Source organism: Acinonyx jubatus, chromosome B3 (genome assembly GCF_027475565.1).
Source record: "Acinonyx jubatus isolate Ajub_Pintada_27869175 chromosome B3, VMU_Ajub_asm_v1.0, whole genome shotgun sequence".
NCBI lineage: Eukaryota > Metazoa > Chordata > Mammalia > Carnivora > Felidae > Acinonyx > Acinonyx jubatus.
Genome location: NC_069386.1, coordinates 129,347,135 through 129,360,532, shown reverse-complemented (window position 1 = coordinate 129,360,532; position 13,398 = coordinate 129,347,135). Strand labels below are relative to the sequence as shown.

Below are 13,398 nucleotides of genomic sequence, written 5' to 3'. Positions count from 1 at the left end.
CTGTGACGTAGAATGCAGTCAGTGAACTTACTCAGCATCTCTACTTCTTTCGCACTTGGGCTGTTGGGTGTTACTCACTGGATCATTCTATAACGTCAGAGTCTGTGATTTACATTGTGTTCTGTTACCTGATACTCACATGTGTTTTAGTCCTGGTCCCACAGTTACATATTGTCAATGTTCAGCCCTCGTTCTTCTGTTGTGGCTTTTCTCATCACCACTTACTTGGCTCAAACTCATCTTCAAGTAGTTGCCTTATGAAGGGCTCATAGGAGGGGCACCTGGGTGGCTCAGTTGGTGAAGCGTCAGCCTTCGGCTCAGGTCATGATCCCACAGTTTGTGAGTTCAAGCCCCATGTCGGGCTCTGTGCTGGCAGCTCAGAGCCTGAAGCCTGCTTTGGATTCTGTGTCTTCCTCTCTCTCTGCCCGCCCCCCTGCTTGCACCCACTCTCTCTCTCTCTCTCAGCTTTGCTCAAAATACAGCCTTACCCTCGAGGGGCAGTGTGTCTGGAAATGAAATCTGTGACTCACATTTTATTTTTTTGAGGGTCTTCTGGGTGATAATCCACTCTTTTCTGACATCTGTGCTGCTGGGGAGAAACCTGATGCCAGCCCAATTTTTCCCCCTTTTAGAAGGGATTTTACTTTGTTGCTTGGCTACACAAAGGGCCGTTTCTCTTTCATCTGATAATACAAGTAGGTTTTGTCCCTTTTATTTCAGGAAAGTGTTCTTGATTGTCATCTTTACACATATCCTCTGCCATGTGGTTTTGGTTCTGTTCTTTGGGAATTCTGACTATACATATATTGTCATTACTTTGCCTGTCTTCTGTGTCTATCATTTTCCACCTATTCCTTTTTAAAAATTTTTAAAAATGTTTTTATTTGTTTTTGAGAGAGAGAGAGAGAGAGAGAGCATGCAAACAAGGGAGGGGCAGAGAGAGGGAGACACAGAATGAGAAGCAGCCTCCAAGGCTCTGAGCTGTCAAGCATAGAGCCTGACGTGGGGCTTGAACTTGTGAACCACAGGAGCATGACCTGAGCAGAAGTCAGACGCTCAACTGACTGAGCAACCCAGGCACACCCCCCCCCCCCACCACTCCTTTTTAACTCGGAAAATGTGGTTTCCATTTTGTTCCTGTTATCTTCTCTCTTCCTTTCCTGTTTTTTCACAGTGCCTTATTTGCCATGTGCTCCTTCCAATTTTATTTTCATTTTTGTGATCATTAGGGGATATTTTTTCCTTTCACATTTCTTTCCGGAATGCCATTAGCTCACATTCCATCTTCCCTTGTTATCTCACAGTTTCTTTCCTGATTTCCGGCTCTTCTGCTTTGTGGTTTTGCTGCGAGGTTATTGGAGGTGATTACTTCACAGGTGGTCACACGTTTTGTCTGGTTGAGGCAGCGTTTTTTGACTGAGTGCCTTTCACCTGTTGGTAATATTGTATATTATGTACGTTCCATGCCCAGTGTGAAGCCCAATACAGGGCTTGAACTCACGACCCTGAGATCAAGAGTTGGATGCTTAGCCGACCGAGCCACCCAGGCACCCCTCTTGCCACAGTTTTAAAAAACAGAAGCTTTGTATTTATGCTGGACCGGTTTCCTTTCGAAATACTTGATGCCAAAAACAAACGATATTCCCGATCCAGCTATCTGCTGAAAGATTCTGTGCGGCCGGAGGAGGAGAGCTGGGAGAGGTAGGGTAACCTTCTAGGTAGCACATCTTTGTCCTCTTTTCTACTGCCACAGAGAGAGAGGGTTTCCTGCAAGTGTGACCCATCTATGTGATTTTCTGTATAGTCCTGCCTCTTCGGCTTTTTTCTGAACCAGATCAAGTTCAAGGGGGCTTCTGCTGCTCTCTCTCTTCACCCTGTTTTCTACACTTGGTACGAACAAAGATAGTTCTTTTGAAGTTCAGAATGAGAGCCTCACCGTCATAATTGGATTTTTGCTGGCACTTTCTGGGATTTTCTACTGATGGGCCTTTTCTTCCTTCTCTGTGCTTCTTCTCTTTATTGTTTCCCATATGGTGTCAGTCCAACCCTTTTGGTAATCCTTACACACATGGGGGAAGCTATAAATAATATTCCTCTCCCAGCTCTGCTGAAAGTGAGAGTTTTCTGCCCCTCTACAAAAGTTTAGTCACATTGCAATAAAAATTCTCATTCAGAAGAATGGGAGACACATAGCATCGAGAGGCCCCTCAGCCCTGGAGGCGGAAGGATCGTCATTAACTCCTTTTATGCTCTCTGGGAGGACCCCCCTTGTCTGTTGCTCTCTGAGGCCCAGCTATGCCTTCCCTCTCCTTACCCTTCACGACCATCTCTCAAGTGGGTGTTGGATAGTGTGCCCTCCTTGGGCACTTTGATGACCGACTTCCTATTAGTGCAAGTTTCCGAGGTTGAGGACTGTTTTAGAGGCATAGGCTTCTATGTTTTTAGAAGTTATTGTTTTTAGACCTAGCCTTTAGGACCTGTATTATTTCTACATTGGTGCGTTCAAGAAAGTTATATGCAGTGAGAAAATTTGGGATGAGAGAGAATTGGCATTTCTTTTCAGAAAGTCCTTTAATCTAATTATATGACATACCATGTTCACATTTGCAAATATACAAACATAGTAAAATCAGCTCTTACACATGTTGGAGGTGTGCATCACACTATAGTGGGATTGGGTCCTAGAAGCCTTTTGACACTCCAGGCAAGACTGGATCATTTAGTCCACAACTCACAGCTCCCCACAGAGGAAGTGGCACTGTTTGATATAAGGGCAAAAAGTGCTATAAAACTCAACGGCACCCGAGAGCATCCCTGCAGTAGATCAGAGAAGACCAGTGTCAGGTTAAATTGTGTCACCAGTCTGGTCAGTAAGAGGGAGAAATGTGTCATGCATTTTTGGAGGATTTATAGTAAAAGGATTAAAATTGAGGCAGTCTGGGCCACTTCAAGAGGTACATTTTGGAAGATGCACTCCAGTACCCAGTGTTGGATCCATGAGACATTAGTATGTGTTAAAGAAGACAGAAAAAGAAAAAAAATCCCAATTTTCTTGCTTTGTAAAATGGCTAAATCAGTGGTCTGCTGCAAAACACTATAGTTACATTGGAATGCACACTGATGGTATTTATTGTGTCAACTTGCTAGGATCCCAGGGGCTTGGTTTATTAAACGGCAGTGTTCATTGACCACATGACCTTTTGTGATGGGGAGTGGTGGTTCCATGTGCCTAATGAGAAACATTTGATATGTAACATGTGCTGCCCTTTTTAATGTATGTACACGGGAATCTTTGACTTTGTGCAAATCACTCTTAATCCTTGGTTTCTGCTGCCTGGGTTTCACTTTATACACTTATATACACTTGTCTCCTGATAACCACTTCCTGAGTGGCACCCCTCCCCCCCATGCTTGGCCTCCAGGCCTCAGGGGATGAATCATCTTTTCTAGACCAAGAAATCCAATACTGTGCATGTGCCTGGCCAAAGTCTTTAGTCCAGAGACGGGCATGAGATCTTGAATAGGCCAATAAGAAACTCAGTTCCTGGGCTTTTGCTTGAGCTTTGGAGGAAATGACTTCCTCTTGTTCTTACTGGAGTAAATCTGGAAAGAGATAGGCACAAGACACTGGTAGTCATTTTCCTGGCTAGACTTCAGATAACACTAAAGAAGCAGAGGAGGAAAGACAGAGTGATAAATGGGGTCCTGCTAACATCTTTTGAACTTTAGGTGGAGCTACCCACGAGGTGTTAAGAAATAAATGTTAAATCCCTTATTTACTGGGGGCAGTGCATTTCTATTTTTGCTTAAGCAAGACTGCATTGGGTTTTCTGTTACCTAAAACTGAAAAAATCCTAAGTGACACACACAATGGGTCAGCGATCACCAGAGGGTCCATAAGGGTCCTCTGGCCTGGGTGGCCCATGCCTGACTGTGCTGGTCACTGCACCTGCGGGCACTATCTTCTACCTTTTTTGGGCCACTCACTCCTGATGGAGAACATCCTATTGGATGAGCCTGTGGTTCAGGTACCTGTGTCCTGGTGACCTGGGAGGCTCTGGAGCGGGAGGCAGGACACTCTGTCATATCTATGAATGAAGACCCTTCCCAAAAGTCTGAAGGGACTGTGAGTGCTCAACAGGAAACTAAAACCAAGCATACAAACAAAACACAAAGCAAAAATAAAATCCAACCCGAATTAAAAGTCCACTTTAGTATCATGGCTCAGTATTATTGCTAGAGATTAGGTCCTTGTTCTATTTGATGGTAAATTATTGTCTCTCTGACCCTCCCTTTCTCTTAATTGAAAAAGAATACACTGTAAGCTGAAAATCACGGAGCTGGCTAAATTTTACCTCTAGAATGGAGGATATTTATAAAATCCTACAGTTAGAGAATTCTAAGTAAAGCCTTAGTACAATGTTGGTAAGAATAATGAGGTGAAGAAATAATGTGGTTTTTTTCCCTTCAATTATTTGGTGGCAAATTCATTCATCACACGTGGTAGCAAGGCTTATAAGAAAACCCAGAGTCCTCAAATTCTTCCAGTTCTTGAGAAATTTTCCACTATTTAGGAGTCAGGCAGTGGGGTAGCTGGAGCTAAGGAGCTGTCTTTTCGTTATTTGTGAACTATCCAAACATTTGCCTATTTACTTGAGTTCCTATAATTTGTGATGTAATATTGTAGACATTTCCCCAAATCGCTGAGGTTCTTTGAAAAACATGATCTGTATTGGATTCCACTGGATACACCATCCATACCATAATCACATGTTGGAAGCTTAAGCCGTTTCCATTTTGTGATTGTGTCCCACTGTGGTGTGAAGTCTTCGTGTGTCGAGTGTGGTCTTTACCTCTGGTTGTCTCCTGGGGAGGATCCCCCGAGGGGTTGTGGTGGCGAAGGGCATGGACTTTTTAAAGGCTTGCCAAATTGCTTTCCAGAAAGACTCTCATGAGCCACATGAGGTTATGTACTCGTCAGACGCAAGAAAAATGTGTTCATTATTTAGAATGTGTGTAGAGAGTTCTTAGGAATAACAGTCTTTTCTGAAAAGCAGTGATACTACTAAGCATCAGGGGTCCCTTTTAGCTGAAGGTATCAAAGTACTTCTTTTTAAACAAGGTTTTCTTATGTTCAGATACACAGGCAGACTTACAAGTGTGTAGCAAAAGGGAATATATTCAGGCACTTGTCCAAAATAGGAGCCACGTCAGAGGAAGACCAGACTCTGCTCAGTCTTTGCTGAGGGTGCCCTGTCCCCTGTCCCCTTTGTCAGTAACTAATTCTGATGTGGGGAAGTTCCACCTGCCCTTGGATGTTGGCTCTGATGGTGGGTTCCCACCAACTAGGGTTTCTAAGTGGGAGGAATGCTGCTCACTCCTTTGTTCAGATGCTTTCCCACAAACCATTATTTGTAGCAGGGCAGCAAATGACAACATTCTTGTCAACAGCTATGCAATGCTAGTCTTCGAGGCGTTTTTGGGTTGAGTCACCTGACTCCACTCATATCAGAGAGAGCCCCTGGACAGGTCCCAGATAGCAGCTAGTAACTGTCACTTGCCTGATGACCTCAGTTAAGAGTACCTGCACCAAAATACCTGAGCAGATAGTTCTACTTAAAGCAGCACCTGAACGGGATGCTAATCTGTGGCTTTGGAAATAGTCACTGAGGCCAACATTTAGTGAGTGCTTACTAGGTGCCAGGCACTGTGTTCCACAAAGTTATCTCACTTAGTCTCACATTAAGCATAGCCAGTAGGTACTGTTATTAGCCTCAGTTTACCGAGGCTCTGAGATGTTAAGTAACTTGGCCAATATCTCACGACTAGTAAGCAGTGGAGCCCAGCTTCATTCACCAGGGCCCAGAGCAGAATGAGAGTGTGGTCCCTTGCTAAAAAATGATTAAGAACATCAAAATGGCACCAGCAGATCAATAGACCAAGCATGGGGCCCTTCTTAGTGTGGGTGCACAGATTGCACTCCCAGAAAGCCAGTTCTGCACACATAAGACAGTCTGGGCCTACAATGCACACTTTTTAACCAGATAACAGGCTGAATGGCACACGGTTGTGCAAAGATTCGGCTTAAATAGCAAATGCAGGTGTTATGTGTGAGCTACTCAGGCAGTCTTCTTTAAACATGAGCTTTCTCTTCAAAAAGGGCCTGGAACTGGTTTCTAGCCAGAGGTGAACACAGTGAAGCCCTGCCTTGGTCCTTCTCATTTCTAACAGATGGGCCTTGCCGGGCTGGTCATCTCCTGCCAGAAGTCACCAGAAGTCGGTTGGTGGAGTAGCTCTTTGGACTTCTTTTGCTTAGTCCAAATTCCTGTGTTCTCCCTGACCAACTGCCTCTCTCGCTGCCACGTCACCCCATCTCGTTTCCCAGATGTTGCTGGCCCTAGCTGCACCAAGAGATTCCCACACCCCAGATGCAGCCGTGGGCCCACCCAGCTCCCTGCGCCAGCCCCACTGGCAGTACAGACATTCTGTCCCCTTGTCCTGGCACTGTGGGAGAACAGCAGAGTTTCTGGAGGGAAGAGAGGAGCCAGCCATCTGTTTTCTCCTGGGGCTTCATCTTCCTGGAGACGTATTGCTCAGAAGCGATTCCTTCCTACAGAAAACCCCGGGCAAGATGATAATTGCTACTACTTACTGAGTGCTTACTTTGTGTCATGATTTACATGTATTTAATCTCTACAGGCAACTCATACTTTGCATGTAACCCATTTTATCTTTAATAGCTACAAGGCAGGTGCTGTTAACAGCCCGGTCTCAGAGGAGGAAAGTGAGGCAGAAAAGTTAGGTAAATACCCAAGATCTGAGAGTCAGTAAGTGGAAGTGTCAGAACAGGAAGCTTTGCGGTCTCTAGCCATGAGCATCCATAACCATCACTCTGAACTTCAAAGTTCTGCCAAGGATTTTGGAAGGATGGGCAGGGAAGTCCAACAGGCCCGGTAAAGCAGAGCCAAAAATCCAGGAATGTGGCCCTCCCATTGCCTCAGAGCAAACATCCAAAATGTGATTCATCTAGAATTTTCCCAGAGTGACAGGATTGAGGGTTCCACTGGAACAGCTTTTCCATATAGACCATCAGAGCCAGGGGACACGTGCACACATGTGCACACACACACACACACACACACACACACATGCACACATGCATAAACACAAAAATGGCAATTATGCCCAGTATGAAGTGATGGCCTTAAATAGATTTAAAGGCTTATTTGAATATTAGTGAATATTACTCTACTTGTGTCCTTACCCGAGAACTTTAACTTCGTTTCAGTGTTCTAGTCTATGAAACACTGAAAAAGTAAGGAGCCAATTTCAGTAATGCTACTAGTGATAATACTACTTTGCACTGGTATAGTACCTTACAGTTCACTGATTTGTGCCCATTTCCCTTGAACTCCTCTCATCCTGGGATTTGTAGAGGTTAAATGCATCCGAGGACAACCAAGTGGAATGAGGTCGAGTTGAATCTGGAGCCTCTGTCTTCTCGCTTCTTTGTCATGCTCCTTGGATGCCACCAGAAATTCCCTGAACACAGTCCTTACCCAGATGGTGGGGCAGATCTCACAGAAAGCTGGGGCAAGAGTGTGTACCTCTTGTCGGGGCTAATAAGATGCCCATTATTCAGCAGGCTCAAAGCCTCAATTTGTTTGCCTGTGCTGTGTCTGCCATATGTTTCCTTCTGAGATACTCAGACGAAGGAAAACCTACGTTCTCTGACAGTAATCTCTGACAATACTGAGACAGTCAGGCAAGAGTCATAAATGTTTTCACAGGTCAATATCCACCTCTATAAAGTGAAGCTGGGTAGGCACATTTATTCCCCTTTCAATGTAAATCAGATTATTCTAGAGGGGAAGTCTTAGAAAAATGGTTTTGTCCAAGTTCCTGAAAGCACCTGAAAAAAGTTCCAGGAGCCCTTTTTTTTTTTTTTTTTTTTTTTTTTGCACAATTAAATGGCAGTGGTGGTGAGTAAAAGAAATGCAAGACGAGGAAGGCTTGCCTGAACGCTCATTTAAGAAATGGAAACTGTAACTGAGATAATTCATGATAAGAGGTTTGAATGATTCGGACAAGAAAATTGGAAAGAAAAATAGCCAGGTGACTCATCACCCGAAGGCAGACAGCAGCAGCGAGGTCTCTAGGCTCATAGGAGGTGGAGGATGGGACCGCATCAACATTATCCTTGACTGCGCTGCACCCCTAACATAACCATAACCATGAGCCCAGTAACTCACCCATCGCATGGATCTAGAAACAGGCCCCACATGAGTTACCCTGTTATGGGAGAATAGTTGGATGACTATCTGGGCGCTAGTTAGCATAACATTCAATACTCATTGGCATGAAAACTGAATAGCAAGTAATTTAGACTCTCATCTCTTTATAAGTCACAGTAATACCATAGCCCCTCCCCCACCCCTGCTTTTTTTTCCAGCCCTACTTCCATTAGTCTCATCCATCTAGTGGAAACCCAGTGCTCACTATACAGAAGTTACTTACGTAATTGCAGAATTCTTAAGAATGGAGATGCTGTATTTTCAAGCACTACTTGAAATATACATTATAGCCATGACTATAAACAGATTCTTTTATTTTCAAACATCCATTCCACCAATAGATATGTATTTAGTGCTTGATAGCCCTTGATGCAGGAAGCGGGCGGGAAGAGAGGCAGGATCCAGAGACGATGTAAAGTTCCCAGTAAGGAGCAAAAGCCAAGCAGAGCTAAACATCACTCATTGTGAGAAGACGCACAGTCTTCCTTCCCTGCTCTGCAGTTTTCAGGTGTCTCGGGGTGGGACTGTTCGATCCATGGGTCCTTTCCGAATTTGTGCCAGGCCACATATCCTCCTTAGTGCGGAGTATCCGTTTCCCTATAGAGCCAAATATCGGGGGTAGCCAAGTCTGTTGGGTGAAGGGGATGCACATGCGATGAGACTATAAAGGAGAAGCTCCTTTCACATCTACAAAGGGCAATGGTGAGCCCTTCGTGGATGTTCAGGTCTCCCTGAACCAGGCATGTCCAAGATGTTTGGTGTTTCTGAGGGGGATGGTACCGATTTCCATCAGCAATGCAATTCTGGGTGACTAGCAATTTTCCTAAAGTGTGATCTAATTAAACACATGAAGATCCAGGAAGGCTGGATCTCCTTAAAACTGTTTCCAAGGAGAGAAGAGAGAGAAGCAATGGAACAACGTTCTGATTGCCGGAGGGCCTTTGAAATGAAGCTCTACTCCCCGGCTGCCCGTGGAAGTGCAGAAATCCTTCCGTCTATCTGTGGGTTCTCTGGTTCAGCCCTCTGATTTCTCTGCCACCTCACCACTCTCCCTCTCTCTTTTTGATATTTCTCACCAGGGTATGGGAATATTGCTCCGAGCACTGAAGGAGGCAAAATCTTTTGTATTTTGTATGCCATCTTTGGAATTCCGCTTTTTGGTTTCTTATTGGCTGGAATTGGAGACCAACTGGGAACCATCTTTGGGAAAAGCATTGCAAGAGTGGAGAAGGTCTTTCGAGTGAGTACTGTGTCTATTCACACCCTGACCTCTGCGATCCAATTGGCTTTTTAGCCTGACAGGATCCAGAAGGAATTATCAGGATGTTATTGTATCATTGTCACTTTTGAAGGAATAATATTATGACCGTGTTTTCTCTTTTGGCCAACGGTGGTCACAGGTACTGTGCCCAAAACTCCTTTCCCTTCAGCAGCTTCCTTCTTGACAGTGTATTTCCAGAATCGCAATACAAGAAGGTTAAGTACAGATTTGCCAAAACAGGTTTTCTGAAGATGGGAGAAACACTTAGTTCCGTTTTAAAAATGGAAGATCGGGTCCTAAGTGTGTTTGCAATAAAGTAGAGGAGTAAATCCATTTATTTTGTTATTAGAACTTACTTACTCCTTTTTATGTCCAAGTGTGGTGTCTTTAGGCTGATCCTAGCTTCTAAGACCCCTTCCAGAAGCCTGCCTTGTCTAGATACTGTGTTGTGCTTTGTTATTTGTCTCTTCATGGTCTCACCCTATCTCCCCACGCCCCACCCCCACTTCTGAGTGCTCCTCAGCAATAGTACACTAATGTACTAATTTATACTAAGATGTTGATGATTGCTATTGTCTTAGTGGGTTTTTTCCACTTGAGAATACTTACCTTTAAACAAGGGACAAAAACTCAAGAAATTTATTGGTATGTGAAGGATATGTGATTGGGTTGGGGTTCCCAGTGCCCTTTAACTCACACTTCTCCATATGATTTCACAGATAACTTGTTTGGCTTAGATGCAATGTCATTTCTGCTCTTTTTCGTTATTGACCTAATTCTCAAGTCTTTCAAACCTGTTTCAGGGAGTTGTTTCTGATGATGTCTAATATTTAAAAAATGACAGTCTGAGTGAGAAGCATCTGGGTGGCTCAGTCGGTTGAGCATCTGACTCTTGATTTTGGCTGAGGTCATGATCTCACGGCTGTGAGATGGAGCCCAGCATGGCCCTCCTCACTCAGCCTGGAGCCTACTTAAGAGTCTGTGTTTCCCTCTCCCTCTGCCCCTCCCCTGCTCGCGTGTTGTGCTCTCATTCTCTCTCACAAACAAAACAACGCAAAAAATAAAACTGACAGTCTAAACACCTTTTCAGATTCTAACAGTGATGGGCAAAGATAGATCAGTGGTGAGTTCTAAAGCTGCACTGGTTTTTCTCTCTGAGACAAGAAATTGTGACTTTAGAAGGCAAGGGAGCTCCCCAGGTGAGCACTTTCAGGTTTGTTAAAGTGGAGTGGAGGAATAGGGCAAGAGAGGTGGCTTAGAGTTGCCTCTTCTGAGCTCAGTGATCCTGGGTTTACAGTGATCCTGCCCCGTTTACTCATCAGCGAAAGAGGAGGATAGAATTCGAATCCACTTGAGAAGGTTTTGGTGATGATTAAATGAAATAATGTATGCAAGAGAACTTGGCAGAGAACAGGGCCAGACACACAGCGTTCAGATCTGCTGTGTGTGTGTGTGTGTGTGTCTCCCAAAAGAAGCCCTTATTAGCGGGATAGCCATCCATTCAGATTTCATCTGAGGAGCTCAGGAGCACGTGGATTTTCCCGGAATGTCCCATAACCTTTGCTCCTGGGCTGCTGGCTAGCCAGCTGGCTCATTAAAGCATGCACTTGGGCTCAGTGGTCACCATGGAAACCGTCAAGGCCCAGCTTCTCTGCTTCTCAGATGTTCAGGTCTCCCTAAACCAGACACGGCAACCCCATCTCCAAGAGCCGTTTTGAACTTCTCGGAGGTGCCCCTTCAGCCATGGCCTCATGCCCCCACTCCAAGTTAGACAAAAATGAATCTGGCAGATTGAACACTCAGAAGAACAGGATTCAAATGGAGAAATGACTGATCTGGCATTTTTTATTTTTATGTAGCTTCTCCAGATCTCAGTTTCCTTATTTGTAGACAGAAAGGATTGCACTAAAAGCTTTTGAAATTCCCCGTTAGAAGAAAAAAAAAAAAAAAAAAAAGAAAGAAACCAGTTACTGTATTCTAAATGAAGGAAGAGATTGCAATCATTCTGACCACATCTGCTGCCGAATTTGGGGACTTAGTTTCCCCTAGGGAATTTTGAACTACAAATAGAGAGTACTATTCTCCTTCCCTTAAAGCTGCCTCTCGGGTGAATCTGAATCGTTCAGAGGACCCTGGGACAGAGCCTTAAAAACCTTGCATTTCATTTTTATGCTGATGGCACACTCAGTCCCTTGCAGCTCCATCAAGGACTGGGAGTCTTTCAGGAAGGAAACAGCAGTATATTATGGAATTGGCAACATGCGACATATGCATTTGCCCGACACCGGAGGGTGCTGCTGGAAGGGGTGACTGTACTTCAGGAATATCAGCCGACTTCCTGAATACACAAACAACTGATTCTGCAGTTTGCTTGCTGCCTAGAGTTTGGGTGGAAAATCTCAAAGGTCTTTGCCATTCATTTATACTACATCTCAAAGGCCAGTTCCTCTTAGGTGATCAGTTGAAAACTGAAAATGTTATAAACCAATAAAAGCTTGGGGTTGTGCAGTTCAGCCCCTGTGGGGAAGGTCCTTTTTTTTTTTTTTTTTTTTTCTTTTCCACCTGCTCAAGGGTTAAGTCTTTTTCTTATCTGCTATGTTTTCCCTCAGCTGTAGGGAAGAGATTTTTAGTGGAGTAAAGATAAAATAGAAAATGCACTTCTGGGCGCCTGTATTTTGCGGTGTAGACACAGGAGTCAGATAGAGATTAAAGTGTTTAAAATGTCAGCTTTATTGCTGGTAAGCTAATCAGAGAACGTAGCTTTTGCTTTGATGCCAAAAGGACTTATTAACCACTTTGCCCTGAATCAGAAGGACTTCCCTGCTGTATTGGTTTTCTAATGATGTGTAACAGATTATCACAAGTGCAGAAGCTTAGAACAATACACGTTTATTGTATCCCAGTTCTATAGGTCAGAAGTCTGGGCAGGCTTGGCTGGGTGCTATGCTCAGCATATCTTGGGGCTGGGCTCTGGATCTGGGGAGGAATCTGCTTCCAAACTCGTTCAGGTTTTGACAAAAATCAGTTGCCAGTGGTTGTAGGACTGAGATTCTTGTTTCCTTGCTGGTTGTCAGGTGGGGGCCATTGAGAGCTTCTAGGAGTTAGCTGCGTTCCTTGGCACATGGCCCCTCCATCTTTAAAGCCATCATGGAATCCTTCTTGAGTATTGTATCTCTCTGACTTCCCTCTGCCCCTCTGCCACCAGCTTCAGAATGGTGCCCTGCTTTGTAAGGGCTCATGTGACTAGATCACATGATAATTCCCTGTCTTAAGAATAACTGTGCCATATGACACAACATAGCCATGAAAGCAATAGCTCATCCTACCAGAGGTTCTGGGGATTAGGGTGGGATATTTTCATGGACGATTTTGGAGATTCTGTCTCTTCTAGTCATTGGCAGCACAGGCCTCCTTAACGAGAGCAGGGTTAGCCCCACTAAATTTGCTATATCATAGAGAGGAGAACAAAGTATGCCTCTATGTAGCAGATGGTTTCAGATGGGAGGGGAAGGGGCCTGAGGTGGAGGAACTCAGTCCCTTCTGCTGTGTCACTTGTCTGATTGAACAGTGGAGGTCGAGGCCTGGAATGTTACTCTGGGTGAAGTCCTTCCACTTCGAACATGAGGCCAGGAGAGTGGACATTGCCCCAGTGCTAATTAACAATGGCTTAAAAATTCAACACTTACTTACCCTGGAGAGCGAAGAGCCTAGAGGAAGGTTAGTGCGTCAGTTCCCTAAAGGCAGGTTAAGGACTGTGGTACCAATTCCGATGTGTGGATGTTCCCCCAACACCACCAAGCAATTCTTTGACACCTGTTGAGTGTCCTACAATTCAACTCAATT

At 44.5% G+C, this 13,398-nt stretch overlaps 1 protein-coding gene across 4 annotated transcripts in view; it reads left to right on the top strand.

Moving 5' to 3' along the window:
• The window catches only part of KCNK10 (potassium two pore domain channel subfamily K member 10), a 128,584-nt gene that overhangs the window by 80,681 nt on the left and 34,505 nt on the right, over positions 1-13,398 (top strand). For all 4 annotated transcript variants that reach the window (XM_027066359.2, XM_027066358.2, XM_053224801.1 and 1 more), the window contains one exon: positions 9,374-9,534. In XM_027066359.2, coding sequence (XP_026922160.2) covers positions 9,374-9,534 — 161 coding nt within the window. The remainder of the gene's footprint in view (positions 1-9,373; positions 9,535-13,398) is intronic.